Source organism: Arachis ipaensis, chromosome B7 (genome assembly GCF_059453495.1).
Source record: "Arachis ipaensis isolate K30076 ecotype BB chromosome B7, ASM5945349v1, whole genome shotgun sequence".
NCBI lineage: Eukaryota > Viridiplantae > Streptophyta > Magnoliopsida > Fabales > Fabaceae > Arachis > Arachis ipaensis.
In genome coordinates this window covers 63,032,063-63,054,600 of record NC_142442.1, presented here as the reverse complement: position 1 = coordinate 63,054,600, position 22,538 = coordinate 63,032,063, and the positions used below count along the sequence as shown (strand labels likewise).

At 38.2% G+C, this 22,538-nt stretch overlaps 1 protein-coding gene and 1 non-coding gene across 2 annotated transcripts in view; both read right to left on the bottom strand.

Moving 5' to 3' along the window:
• LOC107607327 (uncharacterized) overlaps nt 1-21,769 on the bottom strand; it is a 69,909-nt gene extending 48,140 nt beyond the window's left edge. Inside the window, exon 1 of the mRNA XM_016309295.2 lies at nt 21,280-21,769. Coding sequence (XP_016164781.2) covers nt 21,280-21,769 — 490 coding nt within the window. The remainder of the gene's footprint in view (nt 1-21,279) is intronic.
• LOC148552807 (small nucleolar RNA R71) lies at nt 1,599-1,706 on the bottom strand. Its single transcript, XR_015893276.1, has one exon. It is a non-coding gene; the product is annotated as a small nucleolar RNA R71 (small nucleolar RNA).
• Nucleotides 21,770-22,538: the final 769 nt, after the last annotated feature.

Here is a 22,538-nt window from a genome sequence, read left to right as displayed (position 1 = left end):
TCATAGTGTTCTTGGTGTTCATCTTGACATTCATAGCATTCTTGCATGCATTCATTGTTTTGATCCATGACTTTCATGCATTGCATAATTTTTCTTGTTTTTCTCTCTCATAAAAAAAATTCAAAAAATCAAAAAAAAAATATCTTCTCCTTTTTCTTCTCATAAACTCGAAAATTAGATTTGACTTTTTCAAAAATTTTTAAAAATCAAGTTGTTTCTTATGAGTCAAATCAAATTTTCAATTTAAAAATCTTATCTTTTTCAAAATCTTTTTCAAAAATCAAATCTTTTTCATTTTTCTTAGTTATTGTCGAAAATTTTAAAAATATTTTTCAAAAATCTTTTTCTTATTTTTATATCAAATTTTCGAAAATAACAATAACAATTAATGTTTTGATTCAAAAATTTTAAGTTTGTTACTTGCTTGTTAAGAAAGATTCAAACTTTGAGTTCTAGAATCATATCTTGTGATTTCTTGTGAATCAAGTCATTAATTGTGATTTTAAAAATCAAATCTTTTTCAAAAACTAACTTCAATCATATCTTTTCAAAAATATCTTCTTATCTTATCTTTTTCAAAAATTTGATTTCAAAATATCTTTTCTAACTTCCTAACTTCTTATCTTTTCAAAATTTGTTTCAACTAACTAACTAACTTTTTGTTTGTTTCTTATCTTTTTCAAAACCACCTAACTAACTCTCTCTCTCTCTCTCTCTCTAATTTTCAAAAATATCTCCCCCCTTTTTTTCAAAATTTCTTTTTAATTAACTAATTATTTTAATTTTCGAAAACTACTAACCTTTTTCAAAAACTATTTTCGAAAATTACTAACTCTTTTTCAAAAATAATTTTCGAAAATTCTCTTTCTCTCTCATCTCCTTCTATTTCATCTACTAACACTTCTCTTCATCTCATATCTCTGCTTTTCTCACCCTTGTGCTTCTTTCCTTACATTACATTCTTTGTCCCCTTCCTTTCTTCCACTCACACAGGGACCTCTATACTGTGGTATAAAGGATCCCTATTATTATTATTATTATTTCTGTGCCCTCTTCTTTGTCATATGAGCAGGAGCAAGGACAAGAATATTCTTGTTGAAGCAGATCCAGAACCTGAAAGGACTCTGAAGAAGAAACTAAGAGAAGCTAAATTACAACAATTCAGAGATAACCTTTCAGAAATTTTCGAACAGGAAGAGGAGATGGCAGCCAAAAATAATAATAATGCAAGGAGGATGCTTGGTGACTTTACTGCACCTAATTCCAATTTACATGGAAGAAGCATCTCTATTCCTGCCATTGGAGCAAACAATTTTGAGCTGAAACCTCAATTAGTTTCTCTGATGCAGCAGAACTGCAAGTTTCATGGACTTCCATCTGAAGATCCTTTTCAGTTCTTAATTGAATTCTTGCAGATATGTGATACTGTTAAGACTAATGGAGTAGATCCTGAAGTCTACAGGCTCATGCTTTTCCCTTTTGCTGTAAGAGACAGAGCTAGAGTATGGTTGGACTCTCAACCCAGAGATAGCCTGAACTCTTGGGATAAGCTGGTCACGGCTTTCTTAGCCAAGTTCTTTCCTCCTCAAAAGCTGAGCAAGCTTAGAGCTGATGTTCAAACCTTCAGACAGAAAGAAGGTGAATCCCTCTATGAAGCTTGGGAAAGATACAAGCAGCTGACCAAAAAGTGTCCTTCTAACATGCTTTCAGAATGGACCATCCTGGATATATTCTATGATGGTTTATCTGAGCTATCAAAGATGTCATTGGATACTTCTGCAGGTGGATCCATTCACCTAAAGAAAATGCCTGCAGAAGCTCAAGAACTCATTGACATGGTTGCTAATAACCAGTTCATGTACACTTCTGATAGGAATCCTGTGAGTAATGGGACGCCTGTGAAGAAGGGAGTTCTTGAAGTTGATACTCTGAATGCCATATTGGCTCAGAATAAAATATTGACTCAGTAAGTCAATATGATCTCTCAGAGTTTGAATGGAATGCAAGCTGTATCCAACAGTACTCAAGAGGCATCTTCTGAAGAAGAAGCTTATAATCCTGAAAACCCTGCAATAGTAGAAGTAAATTATATGGGTGAACCTTATGGAAACACATATAATCCATCATGGAGAAATCACCCAAATCTCTCATGGAAGGATCAAAAGCCTCAACAAGGCTTTAATAATGGTGGAAGAAATAGGTTTAGCAATAGCAAGCCTTTTCCATCATCCACTTAGCAACAGACAGAGAACTCTGAACAAAATACTTTTAATTTAGCAAACTTAGTCTCTGATCTATCCAAGGCCACTGCAAGTTTCATGAATGAAACAAGGTCTTCCATTAGAAATTTGGAAGCACAAGTGGGCCAGCTGAGTAAAAGGATCACTGAAATCCCTCCTAGTACTCTCCCAAGCAACACAGAAGAGAATCCAAAAGGAGAGTGCAAGGCCATTGACATAAGCACCATGGCCGAACCTATAAGGGAAGGAGAGGACGTGAATCCCAAGGAGGAAGACCTCCTGGGACGTCCAATGATCAATAAGGAGCTTCCCTCTGAGGAACCTAAGGAATCTAAGACTTATCTAGAAACCATAGAGATTCCATTGAACCTCCTTATGCCATTCATGAGCTCTGATGAGTATTCCTCTTCTGAAGAGAATGAGGATGTTACTGAAGAGCAAGCTGCCAAGTTCCTTGGTGCAATCATGAAGCTAAATGCCAAATTATTTGGTATTGAGACTTGGGAAGATGAACCTCCCTTGTTCACCAATGAACTAAGTGATCTGGATCAACTGACATTGCCTCAGAAGAGACAGGATCCTGGAAAGTTCATAATACCTTGTACCATAGGCACCATGATCTTCAAGGCTCTGTGTGACCTTGGTTCAGGGATAAACCTCATGCCCCTCTCTGTAATAGAGAAACTGGGAATCTATGGGGTGCAAGCTGCTAAAATCTCATTAGAGATGGCAGACAATTCAAGAAAACAGGTTTATGGACAAGTAGAGGACGTGTTAGTGAAGGTTGAAGGCCTTTACATCCCTACTGATTTCATAGTCTTGGATACTGGAAAGGAAGAGGATGAATCCATCATCCTAGGAAGACCTTTCTTAGCCACAGCAAGAGCTGTGATTGATGTGGACAGAGGAGAATTGATCCTTCAAATAAATGAGGACAACCTTGTGTTTACAACTCAAGGATCTCTCTCTGCATCCATGGAGAGGAAGCATAAAAAGCTTCTCTCAAAGCAGAGTCACACAAAACCCCCACAGTCAAACTCTAAGTTTGGTGTTGGGAAGCCACAATCAAACTCTAAGTTTGGTGTCAAACCCCCATATCTAAACTCTAAGTTTGGTGTTGGGAGGTTTCAACAAAGCTCTGCACATCTGTGAGGCTCCATGAGAGCCCACTGTCAAGCTATTGACATTAAAGAAGCGCTTGTTGGGAGACAACCCAATGTTTATTTATCTAATTTTCATTTTTTTCATGTTTTATTAGGTTCATGATCATGTGGAATCACAAAATAAATATAAAAATTGAAAACAGAATCAAAAATAGCAGAAGAAAAATCACACCCTGGAGGAAGACCTTACTGGCGTTTAAACGCCAGTAAGAAGCATGTTTTGGGCGTTCAACGCCAGAACAGAGCATGGTTCTGGCGCTGAACGCCAGAATTGGGCAACATCTGGGCGTTTGAATGCCAGAAATGCACCCTGGAGAAGAGATGGCGCTGAACGCTCAGAACAAGCATGGTTCTGGCGTTCAACGCCCGAAATGGGCTACAAATGGGCGTTCAACACCCAGAACAAGCACCAATCTGGCGCTGAACGCCCAGAGTTGTGTGCAAGGGCATTTTGCATGCCCAATTTGGTGCAAGGTTGTAAATCCTTAAACTCCTCAGGATCTGTGGACCCCACAGGATCACCTCAGGATCTGTGGACCCCACAGGATCCCCACCTACCTCCACTCACTTCTTCTCACCCCTCTTTCACACAATCCCATAAACACTCTTCCCCAAAACCCTTCACCAATCACCTCAATCTCTCTTCCCCATCACCTCTTCACCACTCACATCCATCAACTCTTCCCCATAAACCTACCTCATAAACTCCACTTACCTTCAAAATTCAAAATCAATTTCCCACCCAAACCCACCCTATATGGCCGAAACTTACCCCCCTCCCTTCCCTATATAAAGCCTTCCATTCTTCCTCATTTTCACACAACACAACCCTCTCTTTCTCTTCTTGGCCGAAACACACCTCCCCCCCCCCTCCTCTCCATATTTTCTTCTTCTTCTTCATCTATTCTTTCTTCTCTTGCTCGAGGGCGAGCAAAATTCTAAGTTTGGTGTGGTAAAAGCATAAGCTTTTCGTTTTTCCATTACCATTGATGGCACCTAAGACCGGAGAATCCTCTAGAAAAGGGAAAGGAAAGACAAAAGCTTCCACCTCCGAGTCATGGGAGATGGAAAGATTCATCTCCAAAGCTCATCAAGACCACTTCTATGATGTTGTGGCCAAGAAGAAGGTGATCCCCGAGGTCCCTTTTAAACTCAAGAGAAATGAGTATCCGGAGATCCGACATGAAATTCAAAGAAGAGGTTGGGAAGTTCTAACAAACCCCATCCAACAAGTCGGCATCCTAATGGTTCAAGAGTTCTATGCTAATGCATGGATCACTAGGAACCATGATCAAAGTAAGAACCCGAACCCAAAGAATTATCTCACCATGGTTCGGGGGAAATACTTAGATTTTAATCCGGAAAATGTGAGGTTGGCGTTCAACTTGCCAAACATGGAAGAGAACGCACGGCCCTACACAAGGAGAGTCAACTTTGATCAAAGGTTGGACCAAGTCCTCATGGACATATGTGTAGAAGGAGCTCAATGGAAGATTGACTCCAAAGGCAAACCGGTTCAACTAAGAAGACTGGACCTTAAGCCTGTAGCTAGAGGATGGTTGGAGTTCATTCAATGCTCAATCATTCCCACTAGCAACCGGTCTGAAGTTACTATAGACCGGGCCATCATGATCCATAGCATCATGATTGGAGAAGAGGTGGAAGTTCATGAGATTATACCTCAAGAACTCTACAAGATGGCTGACAAGTCCTCCACTATGGCAAGGTTAGCCTTTCCTCACCTCATTTGCCACCTATGCAATTCGGCTGGGATTGACATAGAGGGAGATATCCTCATTGAAGAGGACAAGCCCATCACTAAGAAAAAGATGGAGCAATCAAGAGAACATAGAGAAGCTCATCATCAAGAAATCCCTGAGATTCCTCAAGGGATGCACTTCCCTCCACAGAACTATTGGGAGTAAATCAACACTTCCCTAGGAGAATTAAGTTCCAACATGGGACAACTAAGGGTGGAACATCAAGAGCACTCCATCATCCTTTATGAAATAAGAGAAGATCAAAAAGCAATGAGGGAGGAGCAACAAAGACAAGGAAGAGACATAGAAGAGCTTAAGGACATCATTGGTTCCTCAAGAAGAAAACGCCACCATCACTAAGGTGGACTCATTCCTTGCTCTTACATTCTCTGTTTTTTGTTTTCTATGTTAAGTGCTTATCTATGTTTGTGTCTTCATTACATGATCATTAGTAGTTAGTAACTTTGTCTTAAAGATATGAATGTCCTATGAATCCATCACCTCTCTTAAATAAAAACTGTTTTAATTTAAAAGAACAAGAAGTACATGAGTTTCGAATTTATCCTTGAACTTAGTTTAATTATATTGATGTGGTGACAATGCTTCTTGTTTTCTGAATGAATGCTTGAACAGTGCATATGTCTTTTGAAGTTGTTGTTTAAGAATGTTAAATATGTTAGCTCTTGAAAGAATGATGACAAGGAGACATGTTATTTGATAATCTGAAAAATCATAAAAATGATTCTTGAAGCAAGAAAAAGCAGCAAAGAACAAAGCTTGCAGAAAAAAAATAGAAAGAAAGAGAAAAAGCAAGTAGAAAAAGCCAAAAGCTCTTAAAACCAAGAGGCAAGAGCAAAAAGCCAATAACCCTTAAAACCAAAAGGCAAGGGCAAATAAAAAATATCCCAAGGCTTTGAGCATCAGTGGATAGGAGGGCCTAAAGGAATAAAATCCTGGCCTAAGCGGCTAAACCAAGCTGTCCCTAACCATGTGCTTGTGGCGTGAAGGTGTCAAGTGAAAACTTGAGACTGAGCGGTTAAAGTCAAGGTCCAAAGCAAAAGAAGAGTGTGCTTAAGAACCCTGGACACCTCTAATTGGGGACTTTAGCAAAGCTGAGTCACAATCTGAAAAGGTTCACCCAATTATATGTCTGTGGCATTTATGTATCCGCTGGTAATACTAGAAAACAAAGTGCTTAGGGCCACGGCCAAGACTCATAAAGAAGCTGTGTTCAAGAATCATCATACTGAACTAGGAGAATCAATAACACTATCTGAACTCTGAGTTCCTATAGATGCCAATCATTCTGAACTTCAATGGATAAAGTGAGATGCCAAAACTATTCAAGAGGCAAAAAGCTACAAGTCCTGCTCATCTGATTGAAGCTATGTTTCATTGATAGTTTGGAATTTATAGTATATTCTCTTCTTTTTATCTTATTTGATTTTCAGTTGCTTGGGGACAAGCAACAATTTAAGTTTGGTGTTGTGATGAGCGGATAATTTATACGCTTTTTGGCATTGTTTTTAGTATGTTTTTAGTAGAATCTAGTTACTTTTAGGGATGTTTTCATTAGTTTTTATATTAAATTCACATTTCTGGATTTTACTATGAGTTTGTGTGTTTTTCTGTGATTTCAGGTATTTTTTGGCTGAAATTGAGGGACGTGAGCAAAAATCAAATTCAGAGGTTGAAGAAGGACTGCTGATGCTGTTGGATTCTGACCTCCCTGCACTCAAAATGGATTTTCTGGAGCTACAGAACTCAAAATGGCGCGCCCAAACTGGCACCAAAACTGGCGTTCAACTCCAGGAATGACCTCTACACGTGTAACACTCAAGCTCAGCCCAAGCATACACCAAGTGGGCCCCGGAAGTGGATTTATGCATCAATTACTTACTTCTATAAACCCTAGTAGCTAGTTTATTATAAATAGGACTTTTTACTATTGTATTAGACATCTTTGGATCATCCTGGATTGTATTCTGATCCTGTGATCACGTTTTAGGGGGTTGGCCATTCGGCCATGCCTGGACCTTTCACTTATGTATTTTTAACGGTAGAGTTTCTACACTCCATAGATTAAGGTATGGAGCTCTGCTGTTCCTCAAAGATTAATGCAAAGTACTACTGTTTTCTATTCAATTCATCTTATTTTGCTTCTAAGATATTCATTCGTACTTCAACCTGAATGTGATGAACGTGACAATCATCATCATTCCTTATGAACGTGTGCCTGACAACCACTTCCGTTCTACCTTAGATTGAATGAGTATCTCTTAGATCTCTTAATCGGAATCTTCGTGGTGTAAGCTAGAATGATGGCGGCATTCAAGAGAATCCGGAAAGTCTAAACCTTGTCTGTGGTATTCCGAGTAGGATTCAATGATTGAATGACTGTGACGAGCTTCAAACTCGCGAGTGCTGGGCGTAGTGACAGACGCAAAAGGAGGGTGAATCCTATTCCAGCATGATCGGGAACCTCAGATGATTATCCGTGCCGTGACAGGGCATCTTGGACCATTTTCACAAGAGGAGGGGATGTAGCCACTGACAACGGTGATGCCCTTGCATAAAGCCAGCCATGGAAAGGAGTAAGACTGATTGGATGAAGACAGCAGAAAAGCAGAGATTCAGAGGAACAAAAGCATCTCTACACGCTTATCTGAAATTCTCACCAATGATTTACATAAGTATTTCTATCCTTCTTTTATTACTACATTTCGAAAACTACATAACTATTTTATATCCGCCTGACTGAGATTTACAAGGTGACCATAGCTTGCTTCATACCAACAATCTCCGTGGGATTCGACCCTTACTCACGTAAGGTATTACTTGGACGACCCAGTGCACTTGCTGGTTAGTTATGCGAAGTTGTGAAGATATGTTTAGACCATGGTTCTGTGCATCCGTTTTTGGTGCCATCGCTAGGGAATCAATTTCGAACAATAATTCACAACCTGAGTAACAATTTCACATACCAGCGTACGCACAACACACTATGCTTTTTGGGCAGCTTCAATTTTGAAGAGCAATCGAAGATGTTGGACCAAGCGTTGGGGTGCAAATGTTACTACAAACGCTGGGACTTGTGCGTACGCACGCTGCTCTGTGCGTGCACACACTTTCTTTTTTTCTCCTTGTGCGGACGCACACCATGCCATGCGTACACACGTATAGCAGAACTCCCAGCTCCACATTTTGATCATCTGTCGCGGACGTTTGACCCAGCATTGGCCTGGCAACGCTGCTTCCAATGTTGCTGCTCGTGCGTGCGCACACTGCCTTGTGCGTGCGCACACTGCCTTGTGCGTGCGCACACTTCTGAATTTCTCTTCTTATGCATACGCACACTATGCCGTGCGTACGTACACTAGGTGATTTTCACAAGCCCAGAATTGAGCACCCTTAAAGACGTTGGAGGTAACGTTGGTGATCCAACGCTCTCTCCAACGTTGGCACCAGCAAGTTCAGATGTTGTAGTCCTTCTCCCCACGTTTGAGGCAACATTGGTAAGCCAACTTAGCCACCAACGTTGCTTCCTTTTCTTCATTCCATGGCCATTTTTCTTTGATTTTCCATGCTTCTCTTCACGTGTCATCAATACATATATGCATCAAAGCTTTGCTAAAGTCATGGAAAATTTCATCATTCTTAGCATACAAGTAGTTTTGGCCAAAATCTCATGAAAATACATCAAATTAAACATATTTGAATGATTCAAGGTATGTATGAAACTCCCATCCTAATGCTTGCTTATAGCTCAAGAAAGTGCATAAAACCTAATGAAATCAAAAGAAAATGGCTAGTGAAACTAGCCTAAGATGCCTTGGCATCAATTACTCACACCCAATGAGTATTATTATTATTGTGGATGGAGGAACTACCCCAATTTTGGTTGGCAAAGTCTAAACAAAAGAAACTTCAATGCTCCATGTTCCAACTATCAAGAACCACCATCTCCATACTCATACCAAGAACCACCACCTCTCTATCCATATCAAGAACCATCATCTTTCTACCCATATCAAGAACCACCATCTCCCTATCCATACCAAGAACCATCCTCTTTTTACACTTATCAAGAACCATCATCTCCTTTTTATTCATATTAAAAACCACCCTCCTCTCCTTATTCATATCAAGAACCATCAGGTCTTGAGCTTCTCATGAAAGAATTCATACATGATATGAATATGAGTGTAAAAAATATAGAGAAATATATGGAGTTGATTATCAAGCCCCAGGAAGAGGAATAAGCAAATTCCTTCCCAAAAGATACAATGCAAGATCCTATGAAAGAAAGTGAGAAAATCAATCAAAGGAGTTCATACTCCAGTGAATTAGAGAACTCTCCACCCTCACACATGGAAGAAGAGGAAGATGCAAAAACAAAGGAGGATGATACACAAACAAAGGAGGAAGCCATGCACACTCCATGCTTGCACATTCCAATAATTTTGGAGGAAGCCATTCAAGTCCCTATAATTCTATGCATGCAAGCTCCTAAGAAGAAAAATCTGAATGCACTGCCCACATTTGAATTGAAGTCTTCTCCCCCAACACTTGAATATGCTTTCCTTGGTCCTAATGAAGCAGAGAGTGGTATAGAGGGTGAGTTTATTAAACCACCAATTCAAGAAATTCTTGATGAAGGGTACACTCCAACCATCACACAACACCCAAATTTTGAAATCAAAGAAGTGAAGGCAACTAAGAAAAGCATTTAAAAGGGGATTTTGACCAAGAAACAGAAGAAAATATTCATGAAAAATAGAAGGTCAGCAAAAAACAATCCAACCTCTACCCCAACAAGCAAGGTGAATCAAGTTAACCAAAATAAAAGAAAGCTTGTTAGGAGGAATTTATATCAGGGGGCACTAATTTTCACCTATCCCCCCTTGGAGACATTTCTTTTAACCAACTGGAAGAAGTGGAAGAAAATTCAACAATCAAGTGTCAAGCTAGTGACATTAAAGAAGTGCTTGTTGGGAGGCAACCCAACTATTAGTATCCTTGTTTTTGTAGTTACTTTGGTTTTAATTTTATAGTTATTTTGATTTTAGCATTATAGTTATTTTAGTTCTGGTTTTCAATTACTTTATCTCAATTTTTTTTAGAATTTTTCTTATTTTACATGTGCTTTGATCATGCAGAGTGTATAAAACAGGAACAATTTCTCTTTGCTTGGGGACAAACAAACTTTTAAGTTTGGTGTTGTAGAGTGCGCCCTCTGTTTAGCTTATCATTAGTGGCACCATGGGGAGATGAATGTTCTTCATGGACGAGCACAGCCAGAGGAATGAGATGGCCACCAGTATAACTGAGGTGGTTGAGTTCCTTTCATTCTATATCCCCTTCCGTTCTTATTTTGTTGTCTTCTATTTTTTGTTGTCTTGATTTCCTGCATGATCTTTAGTACTTTCAGTTCTTAGATTTAGTATTATTCTGTTATTTGCTTTTAGTTAAGAAAAAATATTTATCTCATGTACTGATATACCCCATTTTTAGGGTTAATCTTGTGCTTAATTTAGATGGATTTCATCCACTTTACCCATATTTATCCAAGAAAATAGCATGGTTTCATGATTGTCTCCTAATTTGTGCTTAAGTGTGAAAACATGCTTTTTAGGTCCTTAATTGCTAAGTTTGATTCACCTTTGATTCCACTAGATGCCTTGATATGTTTGTTAGTGATTCTAGGTTGGAAAGGCTAGGAATGGATCAAAGGAATGGAGAGAAAAGCATGCAAAGTGGAGAAATCATGAAAAAGCAAGGATTTGGGATAAGATCAACGACGCGCACGGGCAGCAGACGCGCACGCATGGATTGTGAGGTCGCATGGCGACACGTACACGTACATGACGCGTACGTGTGGATAGAAATTTGTCAAGCAACGCGTACCCATGACGCACGCGTACATGTCGATACTCGCACGTGACTCACTTAAAGATAATCCGCTGGGGTGATTTTTGGGCTTTCCAGGCCCAAATCCAACTCATTTCTGATGCTATTTAACCCAAGGAATGAAGAGGAATCAACACACAAGTCACACTAGTTTAGTTTAGTTTAGTTTTGGAGGGAAAGTTAGTTTTAGAGAGAGAAGCTCTCACTTCTCTCTAGAATTAGGATTAGGATTAGGTTTTAGTTCTCTTCTCTTAGATCTAGATCTCCTTCTTCTCTTGCTTCATTTTTCCTTTTGCTTTATGAATTCTCATGTAAGTTTCCATTTCTTTTTCAATGCAATTTATGAATTTCATGTTTGATTTGGTTTTCTATTATGAATCTTTTGCCTTTGTAGTTAGATCTCTCTTTAATTCTTACAATTCATGTTGTTTACTTTTATTGCCTTTTATGTGTTTGATGAAATGCTTCTTTTAGTTATGAGTTGGATTTTGTTCCTCTTAGCTTTGGTAGAGTAATTAGTGACTCTTGAGTTATCTAATTCCTTTGATTGATTGATAATTAGAAGTTGCTAATTAACTTGAATGCCACTAAAGCTAGTCTTTCCTTTAGAATTTGGCTAGGACTTGTAGAATCAAGTTAATCCATCCACTTGACTTTCCTTCATAGTTGGAGGTTAACTAAGTGGGAGCAATGGACAATTCTCATCACAATTGATAAGGATAGCTAGGATAGGACTTCTAGTTCTCATACCTTGCCAAGAGCTTTTGTTAGTTGTTAGTTTATTTCTTTTGCAATTTACAATTCTTGTTTCTTATTCCAAAAATCCCAAAACATACATCTAACCAATAACAAGAACACTTTATTGCAATTCCTAGGGAGAACGACCTGAGGTTTGAATACTTCGGTTATTAATATTATGGGTTTTTACTTGTGACAAACAAATTTTTGTATGAAGGGATTATTGTTGGTTTAGAAACTATACTTGCAACGAGATTTCATTTGTGAAATTCTAAACCGTCAAAGATCCATTCATCAAAATGCCGCCGTTGCCGGGGAATTGCAATGGTGTTGTGTTATTGGTTATTGTATACATGTGAATATTGTGAATAGCTTGATTTTTGGATTGCTTGTTAGTTTTTGCTAGTTTTAGGACTTTGTTTCATTTTTTCTTATTAGCTTTTGTTTCTATTTTCTCTTTGCATTATGAATTCTCATTTTGGCTTTGAGTTTGGTTCTAACTATGTTGTAGGAAATGAGGGCTACAATGAGGATGTGTATCAAGGATGGGATAATCAAATGTGGGAGGAGCCATATGCATATGATCAATCTTCATGGCAACAACCCCACCAATACACTATGAACAAGAGCCATTCTATGATGCATACCAATCAAATGGCTATGGTGAATTCCCTTGTGTCTTTCAAGAACCACTACCATTTGCTTATGAGCCATATCCTCAACATAATCCTCAACCACACTCACAAGTCCCTTTCCACCAAACACCTCCATATGACCCTAACTCATATACACCATACCAACCACCTTTTGAGCCATATGAGCCACATATAGAACCACCACCATTCCAACCTCAATATTTCCAAGAACCACCTCCAATGTACGAAAATTTTTGACCACAAGATGAATTCTACCTTCCACCACAACCTCCCATGGATGAATATTCATGTCCATTGATTCAAGAGCCATATGATCCTAAATGTTATCCAAGCAGAACAAGAGTCAAGGGATCATCTCAAGGAAGCATTGGATCAACTTCAAGCAACCATGGAGTGCGTTGTGCAACAAGTGGAAAAAGTGGAAAGTGTTGAACCACCACATCCTTACCAAGAAGAACCACCTTCCTATTATGAACCCTTTCTCCAAAATGATGAACCCTTCCATCCACCCCAACCTCCAATAGATGATATCCTTGATGTTCTTGTTCAAGGGAAAGGAGAAATGCAAAGGGAGGTGCTAGAATTCACGGCTGCCTTAGATAAGGTAGCAAATCGATTAGCCTCCCAATGCTTGGACACTCAAGGAACTCCCATGGAAACATGTGGAGAATCAAATGAAGAGCATAGATTGGAAACTCTGGTGGGAAATGAGGAAAGTTGCTTTGTATTTGAACAATTTGAGTAAGCTACCATTGATGAAGAAAAGGAAGAAGTGGTTGAAGACTTAAGAGATGCGGAACTCCCTTAGGAGTCTAGAATTAAAGAAAGTCCCTCCAATAAGATTAAAGTTAATGTTGAGGAGGAATGTGTACATCCTCCAAAGCATAGTATATATGAAGAATTGGACGGGATAGAGCAAGAATTGAGTTCTCTTGGTGATGAAGATCAAGCATCAAGTCTTAGTGGTGAAGAATCCTTTGAGCATGAAGAAACTTTCCCCGGTAGATTTGAAAGCGTTGTGGAGGTAAATTTCTCTCACCCTCCCATTTATAGTTGGAGTAAGGGAAAAAGCTTAGATAAAATTGTTGAACAAAGGATTTCATTTAAGGAATCTTGTGAAGAGGAGGAAGTCCCTAGAAATAGAAGGACGGGAATTGGGTACGCTTTGTCAAGATCCTTGGAAGCCTGTTTACCTAGGTTGTCGTCTACTCCTTCACTTGAGTGGGTAAAATTCATCTCTATTAGCTTTATTGTCTCACTTGAGTATGGCTTGCTTGAAACAGATGGTCAACTTAGGATGCTTTGCGGGATGAAGCATAAGAAAAAGATGTTTCGTGGTTGGCGTTGCAAATCAAGGCTCATTGTGGTTGATACATCAAACATGAAATTTAAAGGTGGGAATAGTGCTCAATTAGATGGGTCTAGGAGGATTGTTGGGCACTTCATTGAGAATTCATCTTGCTTGCCACCCGGTTGGAAAAATAATGATCAACTTCAAGACGGGTGTGAAAATAAAGTGTGGGATCCCAGATTACAAGAAGATGATCGACTTTGGGAGTCCCAAGCTTGTGAAGAACTCCATCAAAACTTGGTGCAACTCATGAAGAATCTTGGGGGACAATGGAGGACCAAGCATTGGTGGGAGTTCCAAGAGAAATTTAAGCACAAGCCACCTTGACAAGGAGCTCCCCATAAGTCCAACTTAAGGACAATAAAAAAAAGTGCTAGGTGGGAGACACCCCACCATGGTAAAATCTTTCCTTTTCCTCTTTTGTAAATATTGGTAAAAAATTAGTTTAATTTCAAGTTTGATTGATTTGTTGAGTTTATTTGGTAGTTTAATATGTTGAATAAGGTTTTATGGCATTTTGGTAGCTGTTTGGGGGTTTGGAATGCTTGGTTTAGTGCAAGAACATGAAAAATTTTTGAAAAATCGAGTACCATCTACGCGTATGCGCACCTCATGCGTATGCGTGCATCAAGCATTTTCGATCATCCATACGCACGCGTCATGTACGCGTACGCGTGGATCCCAAAATTCTACCTTCCAACCACAAACCCGAGACTTACGCCTGCACTGCGCGCGCATTGTGCCTGAGGCACAAAATTCAACCTACGCGTATACGTACATGATGCGTACGTGTCCCCTCTCTGGTTTGCCGTGTACGCGTACGCGTGACCCACGCGTATGCGTCTCTCCCATCTCACCACCACCCACGCGCACGCGTAACGCGTGGATGCCCTTCCTTTGCTACACTTCTTCTCTTCTCCTCTTTCCATTTCTTTCCTTCCCCTTTCTTCTTTCCTTCTCCTACCCTTCATCCAACACTTCCAAACATCATTGATAACCATTCCCTTTAGTTAGTTAGATGTCTAGTTAGTTTCATTTTTGTTTAATTTTTATTTTCATTATAAGTATTGGATTATTAGTTTTGTTTACTATCTCATGCTGCTAATTGTTTCCATTATTGAAGATACAAGTAATTACTTGGTTTTTGAGCCTTCTCATGCTCAACTTTGTGAGTACCAAGTGAATGAGAATTGCCTTCAAGCTTCTTAATTCTTTTGAATTGCATGATTTGGCCACCATGTGATTTGAATTCTTTTCTTTGATTAGGCAATTTCTTAATGGATATTGTGCATTTATCTTAATGCGTTGTGTTTGATGATCATATGCATCCATATGATATATATTTGCTTGAATGCTTTCATGCTTCTTTATCGCTTGTTTGGTTGTCTTAGCCTACAAGTTTAGAGTATTTCAAGTACACTAAGATGAGTGACGTGCATGCCTCATTTGTGACATCGCCTTTTATGATAGTGTGTTCTAAATCGCGCACAACTTAGAATGCACACTTACTTTAACCCACGTCACACTAATTCACTCACTCAATTCTAGTGATTTACCTCATACCAACAATGTCTGCTTCCATGCTTTTGTATTTTCTCGTCTTACGGTGTTACTTTCTATCTTTCATGAACAAAAACACGGAAGTGGAAGAAAGAACACGCAGCAACCAGTTGACCTACCAGCTGAGGGTAGCAACTCGGAGAGTCGCCGTACCCCCTTGCTCATCTTTGAATGCACCGAGGATGGTGCAAACTTTTAAGTGTGGGGAGGTCGTCCGACCAGTCGGTGTTTTTAGGTGACAAGTTTCTAATCCCAACACTTTTGCATATTATTTTAGTTTCTTTTAGCATTTTTAGTTTCATTTTTCTTAATTTCGCATATGTATATATAATAAGCTTAGTCAAAATAATGAAAATTTTTCAAGATTTCTATCTATATGGCACCCCAATTGATTTGAGTAAAAATCTTTCATTTGAACTTGCTTGAATTATTGTGGAACATGCTTTGAGCTAAGAACACAAACTTGTGAGTTTTGAGCCTAATGGTGTGGTTACATCTTATAACCACTTATTTTCCTTCTTGTGTACATTATTCTCTTTTTATGATTGTAATCTTTGATTTGTTTGATTCTTTATGTCCATTATTTTGTGTATTCATGCATTTATATGATTGGGTCCATCATTTCACTTAGCTCACTTACCCAAATAGCCTTACCTTTTATCAACCTTTGTTAGCCAATTTGAGCCTATGATTAACCCACTTTATTCTTAATTTTAGCACATTACAAGCCTTGAAGTGAAAAACAATAAATATCCTTAATTTGGATCTTTGATTGGCTCAGGCTAGTGTGTGTGTCATTCAAGTGTAGAAAACTTGGGACATTGGTTGAGAAAAAGGGTAGTTTTGTATCTTTGTTAAAAATATTGGGAATCGGGTACATACTCATGTGTTAATCAAATGTAAAACCATATGTATTGATACTTTTGCATATACTTTATTGCAAAAGAAAAAGGAATAAAATGAATGAAATGAGAAAATAAAAAGAAAAAAGATATACGAAAAGAAAAAAATAGAAAAATAAAGAAAAAGAAAAAGAAAAGAAATAAAAAGGGGACAAAATGCCCCAAAGTGAAGACTAATAATAATCAATGCATATGAGTTGTGATAAAAAGAGAATGCATGAGTATTTGAAAAAGTGAAAAATGGGTAGTTAGGTTAGCTTTGAAATTGTATAGGATGTCATAGGAAGAGGAACAAGCAAATTCCTTCCCAAGAGATACAATGTAAGATCCTATGGAAGAAAGTGAGAAAATCAATCAAAGGAGTTCATACTCCAGTGAATTAGAGAACTCTCCACCCTCACACATGGAAGAAGAGGAAGATGCAAAAACAAAGGAGGATGATACACAAACAAAGGAGGAAGCCATGCACACTCCATGCTTGCACATTCCAATAATTTTGGAGGAAGCCATTCAAGTCCCTATAATTCTATGCATGCAAGCTCCTAAGAAGAAAAATCTGAATGCACTGCCCACATTTGAATTGAAGTCTTCTCCCCCAACACTTGAATATGCTTTCCTTGGTCCTAATGAAGCAGAGAGTGGTATAGAGGGTGAGTTTATTAAACCACCAATTCAAGAAATTCTTGATGAAGGGTACACTCCAACCATCACACAACACCCAAATTTTGAAATCAAAGAAGTGAAGGCAACTAAGAAAAGCATTTAAAAGGGGATTTTGACCAAGAAACAGAAGAAAATATTCATGAAAAATAGAAGGTCAGCAAAAAACAATCCAACCTCTACCCCAACAAGCAAGGTGAATCAAGTTAACCAAAATAAAAGAAAGCTTGTTAGGAGGAATTTATATCAGGGGGCACTAATTTTCACCTCTCCCCCCTTGGAGACATTTTTTTAAACCAACTGGAAGAAGAGGAAGAAAATTCAACAATCAAGTGTCAAGCTAGTGACATTAAAGAAGCGCTTGTGGGGAGGCAACCCAACTACTAGTATCCTTGTTTTTGCAGTTACTTTGGTTTTAATTTTATAGTTATTTTGATTTTAGCATTATAGTTATTTTAGTTCTGGTTTTAAATTACTTTATCTCAATTTTTTTTTTAGAATTTTTCTTATTTTACATGTGCTTTGATAATGCAGAGTGTGTAAAACAGGAACAATTTTTCTTTGCTTAGGGACAAACAAACTTTTAAGTTTGGTGTTGTAGAGTGCGCCCTCTGTTTAGCTTATCATTAGTGGCAACATGGGGAGATGAATGTTCTTCATGGAAGAGCACAGCCAGAGGAATGAGATGGCTACCAGTATAACTGAGGTAGTTGAGTTCCTTTCATTCTATATCTCCTTCCGTTCTTATTTTGTTGTTTTCTGTTTTCTGTTGTTTTGATTTCCACTATGATCTTTAAAACTTTCAGTTCTTAGATTTAGTATTATTCTGTTATTTGCTTTTAGTTAAAAAAAATTGTCTCATGTACTGATAAACCCCATTTTTAGGGTTTATCTTGTGCTTAATTTAGGTGGATTTCATCCACTTTACCCACATTTATCCAAGGAAATAGCATGGTTTCATGATTGTCTCCTAATTTGTGCTTAAGTGTGAAAACATGCTTTTTAGGTCCGTAATTGCTAAGTTTGAATCACCTTTGATTCCACTAGATGCCTTGATATGTTTGTTAGTGATTCCAGGTTGGAAAGGCCAGGAATGGATGAAAGGAATGGAGAGAAAAGCATGCAAAGTGGAGAAATCATGGAAAAGCAAGGATTTGGGATAAGATCAACGACGCGCACGCGTGGATTGTGAGGTCGCATGGCGACGCGTACGCGTACATGACGCGTACGTGTGGATGGAAATTTGTCAAGCGATGCGTATGCGTCGATGCTTGCACTGACTCACTTAAAGGCAATCCACTGAGGGCAATTTTTGGGCTTCCCAGGTCCAAATCCAACTCATTTCTGATGCTATTTAACCCAAGGAATGAAGAGGAATCAACACACAAGTCACACTAGTTTAGTTTAGTTTACTTTTGGAATTAGGATTAGGATTAGGTTTTCGTTCTCCTAGAATTAGGATTAGGATTAGGTTTTCGTTCTCCTCTCTTAGATCTAGATCTCCTTCTTCTCTTGTTTCATTTTTCCTTTTGCTTTATGAATTTTCATGTAAGTTTCCATTTATTTTTCAATGCAATTTATGAATTTCATGTTTGATTTGGTTTTCTATTATGAATCTCTTGCCTTTGTAGTTAGATCTCTCTTTAATTCTTACAATTCATGTTGTTTACTTTTATTGCCTTTTATGTGTTTGATGAAATGCTTCTTTTAGTTATGAGTTGGATTTTGTTCCTCTTAGCTTTGGTAGAGTAATTAGTGACTCTTGAGTTATCTAATTCCTTTAATTGATTGATAATTAGAAGTTGCTAATTAACTTGAATGCCACTAAAGCTAGTCTTTCCTTTAGGATTTAGCTAGGACTTGTGGAATCAAGTTAATCCATCCACTTGACTTTTCTTCATAGTTAGAGGTTAACTAAGTGGGAGCAATGGACAATTCTCATCACAATTGATAAGGATAGCTAGGATAGGACTTCTAGTTCTCATACCTTGCCAAGAGCTTTTGTTAGTTGTTAGTTTATTTCTTTTGTAATTTACAATTCTTGTTTCTTATTCCAAAAACCCCAAAATATACCTCTAACGAATAACAAGAACACTTTATTGCAATTCCTAGGGAGAACGACCCAATGTTTGAATACTTCTATTATTAATATTAGGGGTTTGTACTTGTGACAAACAAATTTTTGTATGAAGGGATTATTGTTGGTTTAGAAACTATACTTGAAACAAGATTTCATTTATGAAATTCTAAACCGTCAAAGATCCATTCGTCATGTACCACTCACTGAGCTTGAATCTAAAAAGAAAAGAAAAGAAGTGATGTATTGCATGAGAAAAGAGTAGTCTTATTTACTTAAATGTGGTGGTGTTATCTATGATTTTGAATGCATGATATGAACAGTGCATAGTTGAATTTAAATCAAAGGATGTTAGTGCATAAGGAATAGGAATTTAGAAAACTATTGTGAATTCTCTGAAGTAAACAAAACCTTAATCCTTGAAGCAAAAGAAACAGCAAAAGAAAAATAAAAGCAATGTCCAAGGCTCTGAGCATCAATGACTAGGGAGGTCAGACATGATTAAAATCTCAAAGAGTTGTTTTCCTAGTCATATGCTTGTGGTATAAATATGTCAAGTAATCCTTGAGACAAAGCACTAAGAGTCGAGATCGAGTATATTTAACAGAGTATGCCAAAGGCTTTGAGCACCACTGTCTAGGAGTAATTGAAAGAAAATATCAGAACCAAAAGAGGGTTCCCCAGTCAAGTGCTTGTGGTGTTTTTGTGTCAAGTAAAGCTTGAGACAAAGCATTTAAAGTCACGGCTAGGCTCAAGGTGCAAAGCGCCAAAGAAAAGAGAATGAAAGAAAATTTGCTGTGTTCAAGGATTAAACTGAAGTATAAAAGATTGGAGAATTCATAATATTATCCGGATTCTAATTCTGAATGATAGTGCCATTTCTCTGATTCAAAGGAGAGTGAGTTGCCAAAACTATTCAGGATTGCAGTATGTAAACCCCACTTTAAGAGGAGACATGAGCTTAATTAAACACTCACTTCTCATGCAAATTCACATCCTAAGCCTATATTAGTTTTGGTTGCTTGAGGACAAGCAACAATTCAAGTTTGGTGTTGTGATGCGTGAGCATCTATCCTATCTTTTCCTAGTGAATTTGCATTCAAATTATTGAGTTTAATCAAGAATTAATCATCTTCTAGCCCTATGGTGGCGCCAAACTTGGGAAATCCCAAGTTTGGCGCCATGATCATCACAGCGCCTTCCTTGCTTGCTGCCTTGGTGGCGCCAAACTTGAGAAACTCCAAGTTGGCACCGGCTTTGGAGTCTACAGTGGTCCCCTTCTTGCTAACGAGCCAGCACATGATTCCTTAATTATTTTGATTAAACTTTATTTTAATTACAAATAGGAAAAGATATTATTTAGTTTTAGAATATATATTTTACATTAATTAGGATTAGATATAAAAGGAAAAAGAATTAGCTCTTCGGAAAATCTCTTCTCTCATACCTCATTCCGCACTTTACAGTTTTACAGAATCTTAGTTTTCTCTCTGAACCATGAGCAGCTAAACCTCCACTGTAAAGGTTAGGAGCTCTGTCTATTGTATGGATTGATACTATTATTTTTCTATTTTAATTAATGTACTGATTTCTCTTTCAAGAATTGTTTTTGTTTTTTATCTTATGAATCTGGGTGGAACAGAAGTATGACCCTTGTTCTAATTGAGTTCTTGTATAACTTGGAAAAGCTCTTTACTTGAACAACAGCTTGAAAATAATTTTTCCTAAATTTCTAATTATCTGAACTTAACGGAATACGTGACATATAATCCTCTTATATTTAGGTAATTAGGATTTCTGTGGCATATAAACTAGAATTGAACTTCACCCTCTAATTGGAATTAAGTGACCAAGGAATTGGAGGTTGATGAAGGTTAGAGGAGACTAAAAAGGTTTAAGGAATTAGGGTTTAATCACATATAGTTTGCCATGAATTGAATCTTGCATGATTAAAATAGTTAGTAAGAAAAGTCAATCCGGAAGATAGATATCTCTGAAGCCTTAACTGTTTTCTCTATATTATTCACACCAATTTACTTCTTGCTTTCTGATTCTCTGAATTACTGTTTGATGCATTTGAATTCTCAACACTCTTTTTTGTTTGTCTAACTAAGTAAATCATTTAACCATTGTTGCTTAGTCCATCAATCCTCGTGGGTTCGACCCTCATTCACTTGAGGTACTACTTGGAACGACCCGGTGCACTTGCCGGTTAGTTTGTGGGTTATAAATTCTGCACCACTATGATATAGGGATCCTTACCTTCGTGCTGAGCAAATGCCGCTCCTACCGCAGAGTTAGATGCGTCACACATAATCTTAAATGGCCTACTCCAATCAGGCCCTCTCACAATAGGGGCTTGGGTTAAGGCACTCTTCAACTTATCAAATGCTTCCATACAATCTTCACTCATGTCAAACTCTACATCTTTTTGCAATAGACGGGAAAGGGGTAATGCAACCTTACTGAAGTCCTTGATGAAACGCCGGTAGAAACCTGTATGACCAAAAAAAGAACGGACTTCCCTCACAGAAGAGGGGTAAGGTAAACCAGAAATAACATCAACATTGGCAAGATCAATAGATATACCAGTATAAGAAACAACATGACCTAAAATAATACCTTGCTTTACCTTAAAATGACATTTATCAAAGTTAAGTGCAAGGTTTGAACTAGCGCATCTTTCTAATACTCTAGCAAGATTATCCAAACAAAGGTCAAAAGAATCACCATAAACACTGAAATCATCCATGAATACTTTCATACAGTGCTCAAGAAGATCCAAAAAGATGCTCATTATGCACCTTTGAAACGTAGCCGGTGCATTACATAAACCAAAAGGCATCCTTTTCTATGCATATGTTCCAAAAGGGCATGTGAAAGTGGTTTTCTCCTGGTCTTCCAGAGCAATATGAATTTCAAAATAACCGGTATAGCCATCTAAAAAGTAATAATGTGATTTACCGAACAAGTGATCAAGCATTTGATCGATGAATGGTAGTGGATAGTGATCCTTGCGAGTGGCCAAGTTCAAGCGCCTGTAGTCGATGCAAACTCTCCATGAATTCTGCACCCTTGTGGCCATGAGTTCTCCACTCTCATTCTTGACTATGGTGACGTCAGACTTCTTCGGAACCACTTGTATCGGGATAACCCAGTCAGTATCCGAGATTGGATAGACAATGTCGGCCTCTAGTAGTCAGGTCACCTCTTTCTTTACAACATCTAGAATTGTGGGGTTCAACCGCCTTTGAGGTTGACGGATAGGCTTAGCTCCCTCCTCTAGAAAAATGCGATGCTCACAAACTTGAGGGCTTATACCAACTATGTCCGCCAAACTCCACCCAATAGCTTTCTTATTTCTTCGCAATACATTAAGCAATCTCTCCTCTTGTTGGGAGGTAAGCTCCTTTGCAATGATCACCGGGAACTTTTGATTTTCTTCAGGATAGGCATACTTAAGGTGGGGTGGAAGTGGCTTCAACTTCATATTTAGCTCATGGATTGGCACTTGATTATCC